Source organism: Rhinolophus hipposideros (genome assembly GCF_964194185.1).
Source record: "Rhinolophus hipposideros genome assembly, chromosome: 16".
Lineage (NCBI taxonomy): Eukaryota > Metazoa > Chordata > Mammalia > Chiroptera > Rhinolophidae > Rhinolophus > Rhinolophus hipposideros.
The window spans coordinates 45,470,127-45,490,776 of NC_138062.1; the positions used below are offsets into that span (position 1 = coordinate 45,470,127).

The 20,650-nt window shown below is 53.0% G+C and overlaps 1 protein-coding gene across 1 annotated transcript in view; it reads left to right on the forward strand.

The window, feature by feature from the left end:
• LZTS1 (leucine zipper tumor suppressor 1) overlaps window positions 1-20,278 on the forward strand; it is a 49,694-nt gene extending 29,416 nt beyond the window's left edge. The window contains exons 2-4 of the mRNA XM_081076427.1: window positions 11,671-12,147; window positions 13,302-14,102; window positions 16,505-20,278. Of these exons, the coding sequence (XP_080932553.1) occupies window positions 11,803-12,147; window positions 13,302-14,102; window positions 16,505-17,176 (1,818 nt within the window). The 5' untranslated portion in view covers window positions 11,671-11,802 and the 3' untranslated portion in view covers window positions 17,177-20,278. The remainder of the gene's footprint in view (window positions 1-11,670; window positions 12,148-13,301; window positions 14,103-16,504) is intronic.
• The last annotated feature ends 372 nt before the right edge of the window (window positions 20,279-20,650 follow it).

Genomic DNA, 20,650 nt, shown 5'->3' on the forward strand with positions numbered 1-20,650 from the left:
CTGAATCACCATTCTTTAGAGGCTAACGGGGTGGGGGGGAGCAGGGGATATGGCACCCTTCACAGCGGCCCAGCTCCCGTGGGCCCTGTGCCCCGTGGTGCCCAAGTCATGGACTTCAATGAGGCTCGCCTTCTGCCACCTCACGTGAGAGCAGCTGTACTCACAGCAGCGGGGGTTAAATTTGCATGAGCTTTACATGTAACGGTGACTTCATTTTAGAAGGGAGAAGGACAGGTTGGGGTTGGTGGGTAATCATGTTCCAGAGGAGAACTGTCAATCAGGGCTGTTAAGACATGAACTGCCCACTGAGATGAGGAAGGCGGAGACAGCAGCTGACCGCTGAGACCTGCACACAAAAGGCTGCCAGGCAGAACGGCTTTTGACTCCTCCCAGCAGTGGGAAGCAGAATTGCTTCCGATTGTTCACCCGATGGGATGACTCAGCCTGCCAGTGATTTCCCTTTCACTTTCTGCCTTTCCACAGAACCCAAGGGTACTTAATTGAGAGCTGCGTGGGCCCCTGCTCCCAACCCACTGGCACCTGCTCCCCCTCACCCCTCTCAGGCTCTCCTGCGCTGCCCATGCTCCGCACCCCCTTCCTGTTCCATCCACACCTCTTTTTCATTCATCCATTCTCTCAGAGAATAGTATTGAGCTTTGCACATGGAACCTTCCAGGCAGCAGCAAAGCAAGCATTGGGAGGTTTGCAGACTAGGCTGAGATGATTAACCAGCTCCCACGCTCACCCCTGCCCCAGCCCTGGCCCCTGCCCGACCCTCATCCAGAGCAGCAAATGGCAGGAGAGGTCAAGGACAGAAATACAAACACTGGAATTCCAGATAAGCTGAGTCAGACAGTGTACTGGGGCAGGGACAGATTGTCAGGGGGAGAATCATCTTGAAAGGGGAGTCAAGTAACCCTGGGCATGTGCCCCATTTAACCCGAGAGAGACCTCTGCTGGGGAGTTGGCTGGGGGCCACCCAGAGCCCCTCCAGCCCCAGCTGGCAGCTACTACAGGCCTGTTCTCACACTCTGCAAGCCTCCCCCACCCCCACCCTTCTTGAGTCAGAGAAGCAGGTCTGGCCCTAGCCCTGCTCCCCCAGGGAGATGGGGGTGGGGATTGTAATCCTTCCCTAAAGACCTGCTCCTCTAACTTCAAGACAGGAGGATCTAGATTGAGCATCTTTCCACACTGCTTTATAATTTCACAAGCACTTTAGTGTAAGTTTACCCAGTGTATACCATTCTTCTTACTGTGGTCAAGCATTTTCATGTATATGATTTCATTTAATCCAGTGAATGCTAGCAGTGTAAGACCAATATCAGCTGTGCTTATCTGACACGTAAGGAAATAGAGATGTGGGAAGGTTAAATCTTATGCCGGATGACAAAACAGATCCACCAATGTCAAAAGCCTAATGCCACCATGCAGGTGGCACACTTGCCATTAGGGGCCTGCTGAATGGTGCCTGATGGGTCTCTCCTGTGGACCCACAGCTGTGCAGGCACAGACCTTGCCCTCAGGGGAGTTGCCTGAGGGGCAAGCAAGCCTGGGAGGTGGGGAAAGAACCAGAAGAAGGGCTGAGCTTTCCTGACTCCCACTGTCATGCGGGGTCTCAGCTCCCGCTCCCCACACAAGAACGCAGGACATGGTGAGGCCAAAAAGGAACACCCACGGAGCCATAGATAGGGGAGTCATACCACTATAGTCTGACTGGCGATGGAATTGGAGACACAGGAAGCAGGAGCCATACGATCCGCAACCTGCCATCTGCGTCTCTGCCAACCAACCAACCCCACTTGCTAACTGCAATCCGTGCTTACTAGCTCAGCCACCATCATCTGCTAGCGTAGCCATGGCAGTTACATTAGTGGCCAAAGACTAACTGGTTACAGCTGATGGCCATCTGATCACAGTTAATGGCTATTTACTACCTGAGCCAGCACCTTTCCACATGAGGCTGACAGCCTGGAAACTGTACTCCTGGCTGTGTCCCCGCATTCTACCCCTCCAGGGTCTCGCCTCACAATCTACGCGACAAGCATCTTCCGCGAGGGGCCCTGTGCGAGGAGCCTGGAGGTGAATGCAATATCCTGGACACAGCCAGGCTCTCTGGGTACAGCCAGGATTTCTCAGGGCACCACCAGTCCTTCTGGGCACAGCCAGACTTCCTGGGTTTCTTAGGGTACCACCTGTCTCCCCGGGCACAGCCAGGGCCTCTCAGGGCACCACAACTCTTTCTGGACACAGCCAGCATTTCTCAGGGCACCACCAGTCTTTCTGGGCACAACCAGACTTCCTTGGCACAGCCAGGGTTTCTCAGGGTACCACCAGTCTTCCTAGGCACAGCCAGTCTTTCTGGGCACAACCAGACTTGCTGGGCACAACCAGGGTTCTCAGGGTACCGTGCTGGAACAATAATGGCTCACAGCCAAGGTGCTTACATATTCTCGATGGCGGCCGGTCAAGATACAGGAAGCAAACATTCACCGGTTCCACTACATGATGGTACGTTCCCAAGCAAACAGTCAAAAGGTCCATTAAATCAGGGATGGAAGGCAATTCCCCATAGTCCACAGTCATTCGCCAGGGCTGTGCACCGGCCCCACAATGTGTGCCCTCTCCACAGGGCAAGGGCTCCAAGTCCTGCCCAACCTGGGGGTGAAGGATGAACTTCACCTCACCCGCATCTCTCACCGAGGACTCAACAAGCATTTCCTCCTGGGACTACAAGTCCCACAATCAGGCTGCCTCAGCAAGCACTTCCCAGCCCACAGGGCCGCAATGGCCTTCACTCTCTCCGGCCTGTGCTGGTCGGAGAACTGTCCACGTCTTCCCACCTCTCCAAAGAGGTCCAGCTCTCCGGCAGCTGCTCCTCCTGGTCTTCTTGAGACTGAGTGTTCATACACACAAACTGCTCCCCACCGTTCAGAGAGCTTCGGCCGGCACCGTACCCTGCTCACTGCACCATGTGTCACGCAGGGTCTCAGCTCCCGCTCCCCACACAAGAACGCAGGACATGGTGAGGCCCAAAAGAAACACTCATGGAGCCATTGATAGGGGAGTCATACCCCTATATTCTCGCTGGTGGCTGGGTTGATGACTCAGGAAACAGGATCCACACAATCTGCAACCTGCCATCCGCTTCTCTGCCAACCTACCAACCCCACTTGCTAGCTGCAATCCTCCATGCTGACTGCAATCCGCTCTTGCCAGCTCAGCCACCATCTTCTTGCTAGCCCCCATTTGCTGCTAGCGTAGCCATGGCAGTTATATTAGTGGCCAAAGGCTCACTGGTTACAGCTGACGGCCAACTAGCCACAGCTGATGGCATCCAATCACAGTTGATGGCCATTTACTACCTGAGCCAGCACCTTTCTATGTGAGGGTGAGAGCCTGGAAACTGCACTCCTGGCTCTGTCCCCATACCCACCAAGCATCTTTTCATTATAAAACTATCCCCAAAGGACAGCAGGTCTCCACACTTTGAGGCGGTCAGCACCATGTGACAGAGAAGCAGAAGGGAAGAATATAAGGACAGTGGCAGAAACAGGGTGACCTGACAGCCCAGACAGTGTGTTCTGCCATGGTGTTGGGTAGGGGCCAGGGGACAATGTCTTAGTCAGCTTGGGCTGCTAGAAAACAATGCCACAGATGGGGGCTTAAACGACACACATTTACCTCTCACAGTTCTGGAGGCTGCAAATCCAGGATCAAGGCACTGGCAGATTTGGTCCCTGATGAGACCTCTCTTCCTGGCTTATAGATGGATGGCCACCTCCTTGCTGTGTTCTCCCATGGTGGGAGGAGAGACAGAAGGAGAGGAAGAAAGAGAAAGGGAGAGAGCGATGGAGAGAGAGTGCTGGAGCTCTCTGGTCTCTTCTTATAAGAGCACCAACGCCATACTGAGGACCCCATCTACATGCTCCTCTCACCCTAAATCACTTCCCAGGCCCCCCTCCTGATACCATCCACTGGGGGTTAGGGCTTCAGCACATGGATTATAGGGGTACATAGACATTCAGCCCATAAGAGGCAGACAATAGAGTAAGAACTTTTACCTCACTTCTGTAGGAAAGAAAACGTGCTGGAGGCAGAGAGAGCTACAGCTGGCTGTCATCCATGCAAATTGTTGAATAAAACAATCAAGTTTGCAGAAGATTTCTCTTATATAAAGAGAAAAACAAAACAACACATTGAGTATTATGGTATGTTCAAAATATGTTTAATAATCAAAACACGTACCCACAAAATTCATGATAGGGAATCCTCCCCCCCACCCCGCCGTGGAGAGAGAGATGGGGAAGAGGAAAGGAACAGGAAAAGGGGATTTCAACTTAAATGTGTTCTTTCTAAAACAAATATAACAACCTTTTAACAATTGTCAATTCTGCATGAGTTACGCAAGTTATTTTTAGAGCATTTCAGTATTTTAAAAATCGATTACAATTAAAATTAAGTAGAAGAAGAAAGCTCTAATAGAACATCTCAGGACCCGGGCAAGCATTGGTGAAATGCCCACGTGGAGCCGTGTTTGTCACAGTCTAGGTGGCAGGCTGTCCCCTGACTGCCTGGCCCCTCAAAGGGGATCCTTTAGATCCCCTTTGAGGTAGGTCTGAAGTCTGTCGCAGTCCTGGGAAGGAGGGCTGCAGGGCCCTGGAGTCTGAGGGGGAGGGGAAGGCTGCACTGAGGTGACATAATTTCTTTAGTTTCACTCCCCAGTTCCCAAAAAGAAGCCGGGAAGTCATTAGTTAAGACAATAATCTAAGACCAAATTATTTGTTTCTCCCAGGAGCCCCAGAGCTCACATTTGATCCCCCAGAGCAGGATATATTAATCTTTTTAACTTGAGTCAACCAAGGGGCGTTCGGGGTCAAAGAACCCTGGGAAATCATAGCCAAATCTTGAAGGAGGGACATTTTTGGGAGGAGGGGTCAATAGCTCCCACTTGATTCTCAAGAGGTCTCAAAGAAGAACTGAACTGGACGCAGCCCCTCATGTTATGGTTGGAAATAGCCCAGAGAGGCCTCGAGGCTCTGCATCAATGAAAGGGGGGAGGGTTATGCCTGGCACCCTGTCTGTCTCTTCGTTTCAGGGCGTCTTGGGGAAGTGGCAGTACTCAGACCACTGAAGCAGCACTGGTGGCCGGCCAGGCTGTTCTGGGAGTGCAGGCCTGGGGTGCTGCTGCAACAAGCTGTCTATTGTATAATTGAGTATCTCAGAGAACTGGCCTGGAGAACAATGAGAAATAATACTAACAATAACCAGCACTGGTGATTATTTTTCAAATACTTGCTAAGCTCTCACTTTCTTTCATGTTCACAGTGAAGTCCTGTGATAGGGCAGGTGTGGTCGCCTCCACTTTTACAAGTGAGGAAACTGAGGCACGGAGAGCTTCAATCACTTGCTCAAAGTCAAACTGAGTCAATGGCAGAACTGAGGTTCTAAATATAGTTTCATTGGTTCCTCTAAAAGCAAGCTTCTCAACCTCAGCGCTCTTGACAGTTTGGGTCAGACAATTCTTTGTAATCGTGGCTCTTTGTCACAGGGGTTGTCCTGTGCTCCATCGACTAGATGCCAGTCATAACAGTCAAAAATGTCTGGTCTCAGATTTGCCAAGTCACCCCACTTGAGAAGCACTGCTCTCAAACACCACACTCTCCCTCAGGCCTTCGCACTTGCCGTTCTCCCTGAGGGACCATTCCATCAAACATGCTACACCAGCTGCCTCTTCCTGAATGCCATCTTCTCAGAAGCCTTCCCTGGGCATTGCCACTAAAGTAGTAAATGTGCACACGTGCACATACATGCACACACACACACACGGACATGTACACACCCAGACACACACGTACACACACAGGCCATAGACACACACAGACATGTGTGAGCACACTCACACACAGACATACACCACACCTGTTCTTCCCTATCTCTTTGACTTTTGTTTTTTATCCTATGAGCTTACTACTCTCCTTCTCTCCTCTCTCCCCCTGCACTATGCATACTTGGCCCTTGTCAGATGCTGAATAAATGCAGGGGGTGACAAAAAAAATGTATACACATTTTAAGAAAGGAAAAAACTGTATTAAAGTTACACTGATGGGAACCACTCTGAGCACCTCTTGTAATTGCAGATGTCAAATGTGACTTGTATTCATCTCTTGTTATTTGTATGTACTATCGAGTATTACAATTTTCATAGTTTTTTTCCTTTCTTAAAATGTGTATACATTTCTGGGGGCACTCTGTATTTGTTGAATAAATGACCAAATGAGCCGCGCGCGCACACACACACACACACACACACACAGCCCCATCATCAAGGCTCAGCCTGCAGGCGACACTGCGTGACAGTTACTAGGGACACACCCCACTGGGTGGGCTCAGTTGTAGGCGGCACAGCCCACGCCGTGTGCTGGAGGAGGCTGCTGGATGGAGCAGGCATGGCTTCCCAGAGCTCTGTGAGTCCCCGCGGGCTAGCACTGGGTGGTGGCACCTCCTCGGCTGGCGGGGGCTGGGTAGAGGAGAGCTACATGCCTGCAGCATGGCTGTGGGTGCCTATTTGACCCCCCCACGAGGACCACTCCCTGGGAGAGTGTGGAGAGGAGGAGAGATGGGGAGGGCAAAGGAAAGAGAGAAGGCAGGAGCAGGAAGGGAAATACCGGGGGCTGCAAAGGAGGAGGGGTAGCTGGAGGCCGTGGTGACATCTCCAGACCTTGGGGGAGAGGCAGGCTGATGTGCATCCTCACCCCCCCCCCCCCCCGGGGCCAGAAGTCTGGATTGGTGTGGACAAGGCCAGAGCTGCTCCTCCCCATGATTTGGGATGGGAGGATGAGTAGCATTCTTTCTCACCCTCCTGAGTCTAGACACGCCCCTCTTCAGCTCCATGCCTCCATCTCCATATTCCAGAAAGGGAGGGTCAGAGGCATGTGTTACTGTGGCGTCAGCCCTGGTTTCCTTTGGGAAGGAGGGTGCAGAATGGAATGGGGGAGGGCAGTTGCAGTGGGAGTAGAAGTAGCTCAAAGCTGAGGGCTTCCCAGGATCCAAGGTCATTGCCTGTCCTGGTGTAACAGCCACAGTCATTTGTGAAGGGAGGAAAAGGGACTGGCACTGGGTCTGGGGGAAATTCTCCTGAGTTCCCTGGGGCCACATTCTGAGAATTATAGGCTAGGGGCTCCTTTCCCCACCCCCAGCTTTTCTCTTTCCTCTCTTCTCTTAAGAACTGAAGTCTAATTCTTGCTGGATCCCTTCTGTCATGCAGGGCAAGTGGACTACACCATACTCAGTGTGAGTTTCCATGCTTCCTTCCCTTTTCCCTCCCCAGTCCTTCTCTCCTCTTCCTTTCCCCTGCTTCAGCCTCCAAGATCTGTATGGTTGCTTATTTCCACCCCGAGTACATATTCTGGCCAGTGGGAATTATTTCCCAGGAATAAAAATGTGCCCCTTCCTCCATCCTTCCTGAGGATAGGCATACAAGTCCGGCAGGGCTGGGTGAGTGAAAAAAACTAGGGCTTGGGAACTAGGCTGGACCATAGCCAACTTTTCTGCAATGCTCTCTCCAAGTTGAAAATGGAACACATCCAGACACTTAAAGGTAATTGGTTTAGCTCCAAGTGGATCTGGGGAAAATCTCAAACATCAAAGCGCCTCTGTGTGTCAAGACCTGGGGAGTGGAGAGCAGAGGATGGGAGCTAAGAACACCCTCAGAGGACTAGAGGCCACCATCCTTCTCCCTCTTCTCTCCTTCGCTCCCCCACATCATTCCCTAGGGTCTAGTGCAGTACTTGTGCTTCACAAGTCATCCAGGCTGCTGCTGAGATGAGCAAAGGAGCTCACCTGTACCTAAAACCCCCAAGGGAAATGAAGCTATGGCCAGAAGCCATGACCTTAATTTCTCCTTCAAGCATTCTCTCTCCCCTAACCCTGGAAACTCATGTTACTATCCAGGATGGGTCCCTAGCATCTCTGAGCCTCACCCAGCAGTGTGCTGTCACGTGGATTCGTGGAACTTGAGTCTAGGTTCCACGATGCTCATTGGCCAGTTGAACGACAAGGGCCAGGTCCTCTAACCTTTCGAAGTCTGTGCCTCGGTTTCCTCATTTTTGTCCTAGGACCTGTAGATGCAAAGTCTTTGCTCACACAGAGCTTATATTCCAGTGGAGACATTCCCAATACACAATTTTAAAATAAGATTATTACAGGTTAAAAGCAAGTGTTACAAGGGGAATAAACAGGTTGGAATAACAGAGAGAAACGGGGAGATGGATTTTTCCTGGGGTGACCAGAGAAAGCCATTCTGTAGAGGTGATATTTGAGGTGACAACTGAAGGATGAGAAAGGGTGTTCTTTATGAAGAGCTAAGAGAAGAGACTTGTTAGCAGAGGCAACAGCAGGTGGGAAAAAGCTTGGTGTATTCAACCAACAGAAAAGAGACGAGTGGTGATAATTGTGGTTCTCAACAAGGAAAGAATGGGGTGAGATAAGATGAGAGCAGCAGGCAAAAACCAGGGCCTGCCAGGGGCCTACAGGACTTAGTACGTTGTCTTCTCATGGGGAAGTGTGACGACTGTGATACTCCAGTTGGTTCCCCAAACATTCCAGTTTGGAGAAAGACAAATTGGGAGGCTGTCTCAAGGTGCACGTGAGAGGAGATGGCAGCAGGGCAGGGAAATACCAACAGCCCCATACAGCATGTCAGCCTGAGCCTAGTCATACCCCAGCTGTGTTCTACGCTTCTTGAGGGCAACACCCACCTCTCGACTGATCACACACACACACACGTTTGTAGAGCACCGACCATGGGCCAAGCATTGCACTTGACTTGTATTAATCTACTTCATCCTCATACTAGTCCTATGAAATAGCTATTATTTTTATTTTGTAAGCAAAGAAACCTCAGAGAAGTTGGATTTCAAATGTCTAATCTTCACAACCCTGTGTGTACAGATGCTCACAAATGTGTAAATGGATGGGCAAAACGTGAGTCGCCAGTTGCCCAAGGGGTATAATGTGCAGAGGGCAGGAGAGTCTTTTGGCCAAACACAGCTTCCCTACATATGGACAGCAGTGGAATGTTTGCCTCAGAGGACCTGACGGCCTCCTCTAAGCAAGAGATGGACGACCTGGGGGATGAAAAACACATTCTGCCGTTGTCAACTGTTAAGTGAGCAGAGAACGCAACCCTCCTAGATAGCGCTGTCAGGGAGTGGGGTGCAGGAAAGTTACATTTGGAAGGTCAAGAACTCATTCTGGAAAATGAGGTCGGGCGTTGGAGATGACATAAGGATGACAAATGCTGGCGGAAACCATGGTAATACCATAATAATAGATACAAATGAAAACGCCTACCATTAATTGAGTGCCTACTATGTACTAGGCATTCAGTAAATGTCCCAGGCCCATTAACTTACGGTGGCACCTAATACACCCCTCGTAATGAGCCTCTAGAGTAGGCATGGCTGTGATTCCTTGATTCTAAAAGGCCATCAACTTAATAAAAGCATTTCATCAGAAAACATACATTACACTCACACAACAATGTTTTATTGTGTTATGCTTTTACTGATGGAATGCAGGACATATTTATTCATAACATTACCACTTTATTCTTCCAAATAGCAATGCACGTTTGAATCTAAGGCTTCACATTCAGAGTTGAAGAGTCTTCTGGCTTCTTCCGTTGTACACACACAACTCTCCATAACCCGCCTGGGACTTTTTTTGCCTCTTCAGGATTGACAGTGTAATTTAGAGCACAATAAAGAGCACAGGGTTCCTTCCGATTTCCTACTTTATTAAACTTGTAATCGTTTTTTTCTTCCTTCATTGGATCAGCTGTCTTTTGACTGACTGAGAAATATCCTCCATGACGCATGACAACCACACAGTCTTTTCTTGCTTTGAAAATCACACCACCTGTGCTTACAGATTTCCCTACATCTGCAAGTGTGCTGGCATGGGTGTCCCAGGGTATTCCTCTATCTGGTGAGGGGCAAGGTCGTTGTTATTGTTTGCAGCATTTATTATAAGATGCATTCCGATTACTTTTTAAAAAATCAAGTGTGTCTTAGAATTAGCTTATGAAACTGAAGGTTAAAGGTATTCAAGAGTTTACTTCACAAGTCACAGGGGGCAGGGGGCATAACCAGGAATCCAAACCATTTATCACATCCCTCTTCATGGTCAAGGGCACAATTATTTCCCTCTTCATTCTCTCTTGAACCCTCTGCAGTCAGGCCTTTCTTCCCACCACTCTACCAAAACTGCTCTTGCCAAGGCCACTGACAACCTCCCTAGAGCCAAATCTACTGCCCGATTCTCAGTCTTCACCTTACTTCAGGAACTCTGTCACCTCCTATGAGACGACTTCTTTACCTGATTTCCTGAGGTCTCCTGCATCAGTCAGAGCCTTCTCAGTTTCTCTTCCTCATCCTCCTCACTTTTCTGCCCTCGCGAACCAGTCCTCAGATTTCTCTTGTCTTCCTGCCTTTGCTTCTTCAATGACCTCTTCTCGGCTCATAACTGGCTTCTCTACACACACAACTTTTCCAGGGAAATCTGCAGCTCCCACAGCTCTCACCCATCCTACTGCCTACCTACAGCACTCCTTAAGATCTTCAACCAAACTCTTCTTTGCCACCCCCATCTCATCCCAAACTGGCTTTGCATCTCAATGAATGGCAACTTATTCCTAGTTGCTGGGATAAAAAACAGTGGCGTCATCCTTGACTCTTCTCGTTCTCCTGCTCCCTGCGTCCGATCCTTTAGCAAATCCTGTCAGCTGAACCTTAAAATTACATTCAAAATTGAATCCAAAGCTACCAGCCTGGCCCAGCCGTGGCAGTCACTCACCTAACAGAACTGGCCCACCATGTCCACCCAGGCCTCTCAATGACCTCTTCTCCACCCAGCAGCCAGAGGAACCCTCCACAGCCTCATTCAGATCAAGATATCTCTGCTTAAACCTATTAGCGTAACAGCCAAAGCCCTAAGGCCACCAGACTCTCTGTGGCCGGCGTCTGCTAGCCCCTGACTTCTGCTTCTCCCCTTCCCTTCTGCTGACTAGTCTCCAGACGGCTGGTCTCCTCCCTGTTCTCACATGTGCCAAACACACTCCACTGCAGGGACTCAGGGCTTTGCACGCGCCACTGCTTCTCAGCTGCTTCTCTCTCCCCCAGATTTCCACATGATTTGCTCCCTCATTTTCTTGGGGTCTCTTCAAATGATACCCCAACAGAGAGGCCTCTCTTCTGCTTCCTGTATAAACAACCGCCCCCCAGAATACCATAATTCCATCCTATGCACTCTGCTTTATTTCCCTGTAGCACCTCGGTCACTTGAGATCATACACACTGTTTATGGCCCGTCCACACTACACTAAACACAAGCCCACAGGCACAGGGATGGTAAGTGTCTTAATCACTGTTGTATCCCCTTGCTCAGAACAGAGCCCTCCGGAAGCACGCCCTCAGCCATTGTGTGTCGAATTTGGCACAAAGGCAGGATGGAGAGCCTAGTAACAGAGACAGGCCCCAGCTTCTGTTAAGAGACGTATGCATTTCTCCGCTGCCCAGGCTCAGCGGTCAGAATAACTCTCTTCGAGTTACCACCGAGGTCTACAGTGACCGGGCCATTCCAGGCTGACCGCTGCCCTGTGTCTCCTTCCAGGTCTGCGCTCTTCCAGGCTCTGCGAGGCTTTTGCTATGACCGCAGTCTCCTCAGGGAGCCAGGACTACCTCTCGCTGCCACAGCCACACCAGGTCCTCACTCTTCCCTGCCTGTTCCCGGCCCCACGTCACCATGGGCAGCGTCAGTAGCCTCATCTCCGGCCACGGCTTCCATAGCAAGCACTGCCGGGCTTCACAGTACAAGCTGCGCAAGTCCTCCCACCTCAAGAAACTCAACCGGTACTCAGACGGGCTGCTCAGATTTGGCTTCTCCCAGGACTCAGGTCATGGCAAGTCCAGCTCCAAAATGGGAAAAAGTGAAGACTTCTTCTACATCAAGGTCAGCCAGAAGACACGGGGCTCCCACCACCCTGACTACACTGCACTGTCCAGTGGGGACTTAGTGGGCCAGGCCGGAGTGGACTTTGGCCCGTCCACCCCACCCAAGCTCATGCCCTTTGCCAATCAGCTAGAAATGGTAAGTGTGTGGGGGGGGGGAAGTCTCTGTTAATGGCAAGTGGGTTGGAATGGCAGGAGAAAGCAAAAGTGGGGTGGAGAGCACGGGGTCAGGGAGGGGTGGCAGTGGTGACCTAAGTGTTTAGATCTCCAAAAGGCCAGAGCGGTGTGGTGAGGGCAGAAGAGTCAGTCACACTGCAGAGATCAAAGGGTGGTCAGGGGCAGTGAAGCATTGGTCAGTCCCCTGCTCCAGGAGCCTTGGGGGAGCCCTTACACAAAGAGCAAAGGAGAAATGAAAGGCTACCTGAGCTCCCCTGGAATGTAACTGGATGATCAAGGCAGGACTAACAGCAAGCATCACTTTCAGGAAGGAGAGGGAGTTCTGTTTTCGTCTGGACGAGCAGATGGAGAGTCTGCTTGGAGAGCTGGCAGCTTCTCCTGATAGCGGACCCGTGGCACTGGGCCTTCCCCTCATTTGCTGCTCAAGCTGGGGCTGGAGGCATCTGGCTGGATGAGGGCCGTGAGTTTTTTACCCTTGTCTTTAGCAGAAGTGAGGGCAAAAGAGCCCTACGTGCTCAGAAATCCAGCCCTCCTGCCAGCCCAAGCTCACATGGGGCCCACCAGTGGATGCTGAAAACACCATGGTCCAGTCAGCCCCCTGCCCCACCCTGGTGTTGATAGATTAGGAGGTGGCCCTGCCTACTTGCACAGAACCTTAAGCATTTCAAACTAAAGGGCTTATAAACTGCAAAGTTCTCCACCAATGAAAATAACACTGTGTTAAGAAAAGGGTCGTTATGTCAAGGGATCCTCCCCAAGCCTTTGAGGAGGTCACAGTGGTGTCCTTGCACCCGGCGTACTGGAAGGAGCAGTGGAGGTGAAAAAGGGGTCGCCTTCTGCGGGGTCACCATGCTCCCCCAGCCCAATGTCCCTCCTGCACCACACAGAGACACAGCTGGAGCTGTTCGTCATCTTGGGAGGCTGGGACAAGCTGGTGACAGGTAATTCCTGAATGATCATTAAGAACATCCCCCCAGGCACAGAGGACTTTCTCCTCCTTGAGAGAGGTGCTGCTTCAGAGCACCAGGCGAGGTCTTCCGTGCCTATGACCAAGGAGGGTGCCGTGTGGCCGGGTGGGGAGGGAGACGGGATCAGTATGGTTCTTTTCCTCCCCAGGGCCCAGACAAGGGTGCCGTGAGGCCCACTGCCTTCAAGCCCGTGCTGCCGCGGTCAGGAGCCACCCTGCACTCCTCCCCGGGGAGCGCCAGCCACCAGCTGCACCCCGCACCCCCAGACAAGCCCAAGGAGCAGGAGCTGAAGCCCGGCCTATGCTCCGGGGCGCTGTCCGACTCTGGCCGCAACTCCATGTCCAGCCTGCCCACACACAGCACCAGCAGCAGCTACCAGCTGGACCCGCTGGGCACTGCCGTGGGGCCGGCCAGCCGTTTTGGGGGTTCAGCCCACAACATCACCCAGGGCATCCTCCTCCAGGACAGTAACATGATGAGCCTGAAGGCGCTGTCCTTCTCCGACGGGGGCAGCAAGCTGGCCCACCCAAGTAAGGCAGACAGGGGCTCCTCGTGCGTGCGCTCGCCCATCTCCACGGACGAGGGCGCCATCCAGGAGCTGGAGCAGAAGCTGCTGGAGAGGGAAGGCGAGCTACAGAAGCTGCGACACAGCCTTGAGGACAAGGAGCTGGCGTCCAGCCAGGCCTACGAGGGGCAGCGGCGGTGCAAGGAGGAGCTGGAGGGCCCGGAGCCGAAGTGCAGCAGCAAGCTGAGGCCCGCCTCGCAGAAGAGCCAGCGCACACAGCAGGCACTGCATCTGCAGGTGCTCCAGCTCCAGCAAGAGAAGCGGCAGCTGCGGCAGGAGCTCGAGAGCCTCATGAAGGAGCAGGACGTGCTAGAGGCCAAGCTGCGGGCCTACGAGAAGGAGAAGACCAGCTTTGCCCCCGCGCTGGAGGAGACCCAGTGGGAGGTGAGGCCGTGGGGCTTGGGGTGGTCCGTGTGGGGTGCCAGGCCCCCTCCCCGCCTCCCAGTTCTGGCCACTGCCTCAGCACGCTGGAGTAAAGGGCCAGCTTTATAAGCCAAAGAAGGGGCTCCCTTGGCACCATGTCAGGGACGCACTTACCCTGTGCCTCCCTCTGCCTGTCTCAGTGCCTGGTGGCCCCCAGAATTGAGTTTACTTACCACGAGAGGCCTAGCTGGGTGTCTGAGGGCCAACTCACTTTATCTACTCACAGGAGGCTCAGGAGAAGCACAGCCATGCCGGAATCCATGCTGGTCCAAGAGCCAAGAGAGAGCATAGGATTTGTTACATTTGAGGGAAGGGCACCCACCCACTGGTGAGCGTGACCCCATTTGTGGCAAGTTTCAGTGACAGAAGGGGCTACTCCCCATAGAAGTGTCAGTGGGGCTTCTAGTTGGTGTCTGAGAAAGAAACAGAAGAGAAAGAAAAGGGCCCACGCGTGCATGCGCACGCACACACACATACCGTCAGAAACAAGTGAGGTCTCCACTCCTGGCCTTGCTGGAGAACCAACTCAACACCCACATCCTGCTGCCTGAGAGCAGCTTTCCTCCCTGGGAGGCCCAGGATGTGGTTTGGGGGCAGGTTCCCTCACTTGGAGGGGCATGTGCACAGTTCTGTCGTTCACCCCAGGCAGACTCCACCCTGGGAACAGCTGAGGCGTCACTGTGTCTGGTTAGACCACCCCCAATAGCATACCCATCTGTTTGCACTGGAGCTCCCTGTGCTTGTCCTAAAAATTAGAGTGACTGTGTTACCAGGAATGGAGGAAAAGGATCCTTTCTATGGAAGAAATGGATGAGGGACTAGACACGTGAGAAAGGAGAGTCACTTCCTGTTTGCCAGAAAGAAAGGTTTCCCAGAGCAGAAAGGACATTAGCCAGTGGGGCAGTGCCTTTCCTCCTTCCCATCCATGTTAGCATATTAGACCCTACCCCAGCCATTGTTTCTCAGCCAGGGCTCAGGGACACTTTGGGGCATCTCAGAGACATTAACGAGTGGTGGCATTAGGCATCCATTCTTGTCCGTCCAATCTGGAACTGAGCTGGACGTTGCTGTGACCTCGTTCCAAGGTTCTCTGCTCAAACTATATAGTAAAACAATAAATAAATTAAATATTTATAATAGATATAGTCAAACATATTTGTAATAATTTGTAGAGCCTTTTTAAAGGGCTGGGCCCTCAGTTCTCTCCTCTAATATTTATAACAACGCTTAAGTAGCTATTGTTACTCATTATCAATTTACAGTTAGGGAAACTTGCCCAAGGTCACCACATAATAAATACCAGAGCCAGGGCTTGACCTTGACAGTTTGGCCCCAGAGTTCACAGTTTTAATCACTACACCATATTGCCACTGTGGTAATGGTCAGTCACCCAGGTCATAAGTTATAAACTCATGATCCTCAGCCGTACTCTGTGCCGTTCCCTCCATGAAACAAATACAGGCTTGGCCCTGGAAAGGCATTCTTGGTCCCAGTCGGGCCTCATGGTGGAAGAGGGGTTGTGCAATGCTTCCTAGGTGGTTCATCACAGCAAGGGAGGGCTCTACTATGAGAGGAAAAGTGAGGAATATCAAGGTGGCGTCCAGACTTGTTCCCACACTTCCTCCTGTAGAGCCAGGCCCTGGCCTCATTCTGCCAGCTTTTGCAGAGCAGCAGGCAACGCTCTAACACATAACTAGACTGGCCTTAGTCTTCTTCTGAGCCACCCAAGACCCCGAACGGCCAAGACCCAGAGATATGCTACACGGGTGTGCTTCAGCGCCTTTGGTCCTGTTTGTGGCTCTTGGCCACCTTTGGATGGGGAATAGAAGTGATGGAGGCATGGGGCGGGGAGAACACAGTAGCCCATCACTCGGCAGATGGTAATGGGGCCCTATCTCTGAGCCAGGCATGGGGTGAATGCCTAGATATAGTCTTCACCCCAGTGGAGGAGAAGGGAGCTGAGTATGTGAAGAGGTGAGGTTAGAGGGCATAAACATGGGTGACAGAAACATGGCAGACATGGAAATCAATACCATTGATGTTAAATGTGGATGATGGAGCTGCCAGCAGTGGGCAAATGAAACCACTGATCGTCGATTTACACGTGGCCACAGGCTTAGGTATAGGTTGAGATTTTGACTCTGAATTAGGGGTGAGACAGGCATGTGGACAGACCAAGCCAGACTACAGAAAGGAGCCTCCACGAGGGCTTGGCCTTCATGGGTCACCATGCTTGGTAACTCTCTGGAGGCTTCCTGTCAGGACAGCTTCATTCTGGGAGGCAGTAAAGATGTTACTTGCTCTGAGTGAGGACCTCTCACCTCTTGCCACTCTCTCTTCTCCCCGACCCTGACTCTCGGCAGGTGTGCCAGAAGTCAGGTGAGATCTCCCTCCTGAAGCAGCAGCTGAAGGAGTCCCAGATGGAGGTCAATGCCAAGGCCAGCGAGATCCTCAGTCTGAAGGCACAACTGAAGGACACACGGTGCAAGCTGGAGGGCATGGAGCTGAAGACGCAGGATTTGGAGAGCGCTCTGCGCACCAAGGGCCTGGAGCTGGAAGTCTGTGAGAACGAGCTACAGCGCAAGAAGAACGAGTCAGAGCTCCTGCGAGAGAAGGTGAACCTGCTAGAGCAGGAGCTGCTGGAGCTGCGGGCCCAGGCCACCCTGCAGTGGGACAGCGCATCCCGGGGGGCAGGGCGGGGGACAGGGCCCGGGCCCACCTTCTCCGAGGACATCCCCTCCCTGCAGCGGGAGTTGGAACGGCTGCGGGCTGAGCTGAGGGAGGAGCGGCAAGGCCATGACCAGATGTCCTCAGGCTTCCAGCACGAGCGGCTGGTGTGGAAGGAAGAGAAAGAGAAGGTTATCCAGTACCAGAAGCAGCTACAGCAGAGCTACCTAGCCATGTACCAGCGGAACCAGCGTCTGGAGAAGGCCCTGCAGCAGCTGGCCCACGGGGAGGGTGCAGGGGAACCTTTGGAGATTGATCTTGAAGGGGCTGATATCCCATATGAGGACATCATAGCCACAGAGATCTGAGGGGCCTTCTGGGAGAGGGAGAGCTGGGACCTGGCATTAGGAGGCAGGGGTGCTGAGCCTGTCCAGGAGAGCTCCCCTCTTCTTCCCCCCCTGCTCAGGAACTCAGCCTCTCTGAGAGAAGCTTCCCGGACACAGACCCGGGATCCTCAAGAGCAGGGAAGTAGAGGGGAGAGGAGGGACTGCCTCTCCTCCCCATTCCCAAGGTCCAGCGCTCACCATTCTGCAGCTTTCCCAAGAGATGGGCCCAGGGGTTCTCCATTGTTTAGTTAAGGGCTCCCTAAACCTTGGCCTCTGTACAAATACTTAGAGATCCTCTCTCCCAGGGATGGTGGTGGCTGCCGTGAAGACCAGTGGCCACTTCTTTTCCTGTCTCTTTTCCCATAACCTTTCTCCCACAGATACACTGGGATGCCTTGGGAATAGAAAGAAGCCATTTGTGACTAGAACGCGGTCATAACCTGAGCTCTTCCTCTGTCTCCAGACATGTAAGGGTTGGAGTGGGGTATGGAGAACCTAGATTAGCAATGTCAGCACTGTCCCGACCCTGGCAAGCCACAGAAAGGAAGGGCGAGCTGGGGCAGCCCAGGAGAATCTACCTTGCAAGGACAGGTAGGGCAGAGAGAGAAGCTTGGTAGTAATGGCCAGACCCTGCTGGGCCTCCTAACTGGAGGTGAGCAGCCTTGGGTGGATGGTGGCTTTTGACCTTGACCACGCTTCTTAAAGCCATAGATACTGAGGACCTGGGTGGGTGCTGGGAAGGGAAGATTGAACGTACTATGACACAGGGTGGGTGTGGCTTTCCAGTGGTCCCAGGGAGAGCCTCCAAATAGTTTGCAGTGCGAGGGGGAGGCAGAGCTTCCCCACCTGGCTCAAGTGGGCCAGAAGCTACTCTGAACTTGTTTTCTTCCCAAGAATCAAGTCTTTGCTGGATCCAAAATCACGTCTATCCACTGAGATGGGGCAGGAGGATCTGGGCAGTGGCAATGTCTCCCCTCACATCTCCAGTGCTGAGCTCAGACGAGAGTCCTTCTGGGTCAGGAGAGGTTCCCCAGAGCCCCAGGCAGGGAGAGTGAGAGGTGCAGACACAGCCTTATGAATAGTCCCAGGGCCACCGGCTGGCCTCCCTCCACCCAGGCCCCACAAGAGCTCTCACTGTCCAGAAGCCAGAAGCTGCAGCTGCTGGGGGCTGGACCCTTGCCTGGGGAGGCTGGGGTTTCTCTTCGGAAGATGTGGAGAGCTGGGGGAAGACAGAAAAGGTAGACTTTCTCAGTTGCTTGTTTCAGAAAATTTGTCTTCTTTTTTTTTTCCTTTCTGTCTTTTCAGAAGCAAGCCAGACCTAGCAGGCAGCCAGGCTGTTCCATGTTCTATTTTTGACTCAAGCTACAGCTGCTGTTCTTAGGACAGCCAGCTCTTGCTGGGTTCCTGCGCCTTGCGCCTGCTTGCTGAAAGGACAAAGGGGATGAGAAGTCTGGGTACTTAGCAGTCCCTGTCTGCCTCCCCGACCTCTGACCTTTGACCTTAAGCTGCAGACCCAGGGTGGGAGTGGAGCTGCTCCTCCTCCCTCCAGGGCCCGCCATGTTCCTTCCCTGAGTCTCAGCTGAGGGCAGGGCCACCTCCCTGTGGGTGGCTCTGCCTTCCGGTCCCCAGGGTTAAGCCATGCCTGTCCTGCTGCCTTCACAGGACAGAGGAGCATTTCTGGAATTTGAAGCCATGACTCTTAGTCATAGGCTAGATTTAAACCTGGAATCCATAGGCCACGGGCCCCATCGTCCCTGGAGGGCAGTGTGCTCCCCTGGGCACAGTACAGACCCTTAAGTCAAAGCTGTCCCTTTCTGTGTGCGATGGCCCTTAGGCCCACCATCCCCACCAGTCTGTGCCTTGTCTGAGTCCTTCCTGTGAGACTCCCCATGGTACAGAGAAAGGGGCTGTTGCCCCCTCTCCCAGCTGGAGACACCCCCCGACACCCTTCTCAAAGAGCAGCCCCTCACCTCAGAAGAGGTGGGTGCTAAGGCCGGGAGGTGGGTGCTAACCATGGCATGACCAGGCCCTGCACCCACATGCCTGCTGCCGGTCAACCCATAGATGCCCTCCCTGGGCTGCCACCAGCCCCAGGCTCCAGGAGAGCCCACAGTGGCACCAGAGTGCCTCTGTGTCCTGTAACATAGGGACCTCGCCACCATGTGGTTTTTCTTCCTTTCCCTGTGAAAAAATGTCCTTACTCCTCCTGGAGCATGCCAGACCCAGCCTCTCCAGAAGGAGGCGCTGAACAGCAGAGGCTGAGCAGGGACTGGGGAGTTCTGCCAACACTGCCTCGGAGCAGGCGGCCTGGCCCCCGGCCAGCGTGAGCTCGCTGTCCTTCCCTCTGAACATTCCTGCTGGCATGTTTCCTCGCTCAGGCAGACCCACCTCCTCCGCTCCCTAAAGGAAACCAGGCCTGAAAATGCTCCAGCCGTCTGCAAAGAGAGAACAGTATCCAGCAGCACCTCACCAAGGAGGAGATTCTGCCTCTGGGACTTGGAATGACCAGACTCTCACAGGGCGTCCACTGTGGGTGTCTCCTCTGGCCTCTGTGTAGTTCAGGTGACTCCTGCTGGGCACACTCAGCCGATATGGGCACTGAGCTCTAGGGGCACTGGGGGCCATCTCTCCCTGAGAAGCACCGCCTGAGCCTCTGCCCCTACCCTCTTGTCCCAGCCCAGCCGGGACTGCTCTTGGGTGAGAGGGCTGCCCAGGGGTAAGCCAGGCTGGGCTATTGGAGCAGCAGCTTTGGGAGAGGGTGTTGCTGTGGAGCCTGAGTTCTGAGCAGGAGCCATGCACCCCGTGCAGGTGGACACTCCCCTCACATCCGTCCACGGTGGTCTGTTCACTGCATCTGCAGGCAGAGCCGGAACCCCCCGCCGTAGCTGCCTTTGGACGGACTGGCATTTGGAAGAATATGTACACAGTTGTTTCTCTCTTGGTTGTTTCTTGTTGTTTGGTTCGCTTTGCTTTTGACAGCTTCGTTTTATTTTATTTTCTATGCCACGTGTTGGCCGTGTAAACTATTACTGGTAATTTTATGTTTTTATTTATGAATAAAGAATGCCATGTCTCAGGCCCTCCCTAGTGACTCCCAGCCTACCCTCCTTCCCCTGGCTGTGGCGCGGCAGCTCCTTGGGGTTTCTCTATTTGGAACAAGAAAGGTGACATCCTTCGCACCGGTCAAGGAGGTAGGGACGGCCTTGATGAGGTAGCACTGACTGGTCGGAAAGCACGGGCTTTGGCATCAGATAGACCTCCCGCTGGCCCCTGCCACTCACCAACCCTGTGGTCTTATCTGGGAATGGGCCCCAGGCTGACCCTGAGGAGGAGGAAAGGAGACCGAGGGACATGATCTTCTGCAAAGGCAGAGGGGCCTCTCCAAAAGACCCTGAGGAGGAGGAAAGGAGACCGAGGGACATGGTCTTCTGCAAAGGCAGAGGGGCCTCTCCAAAA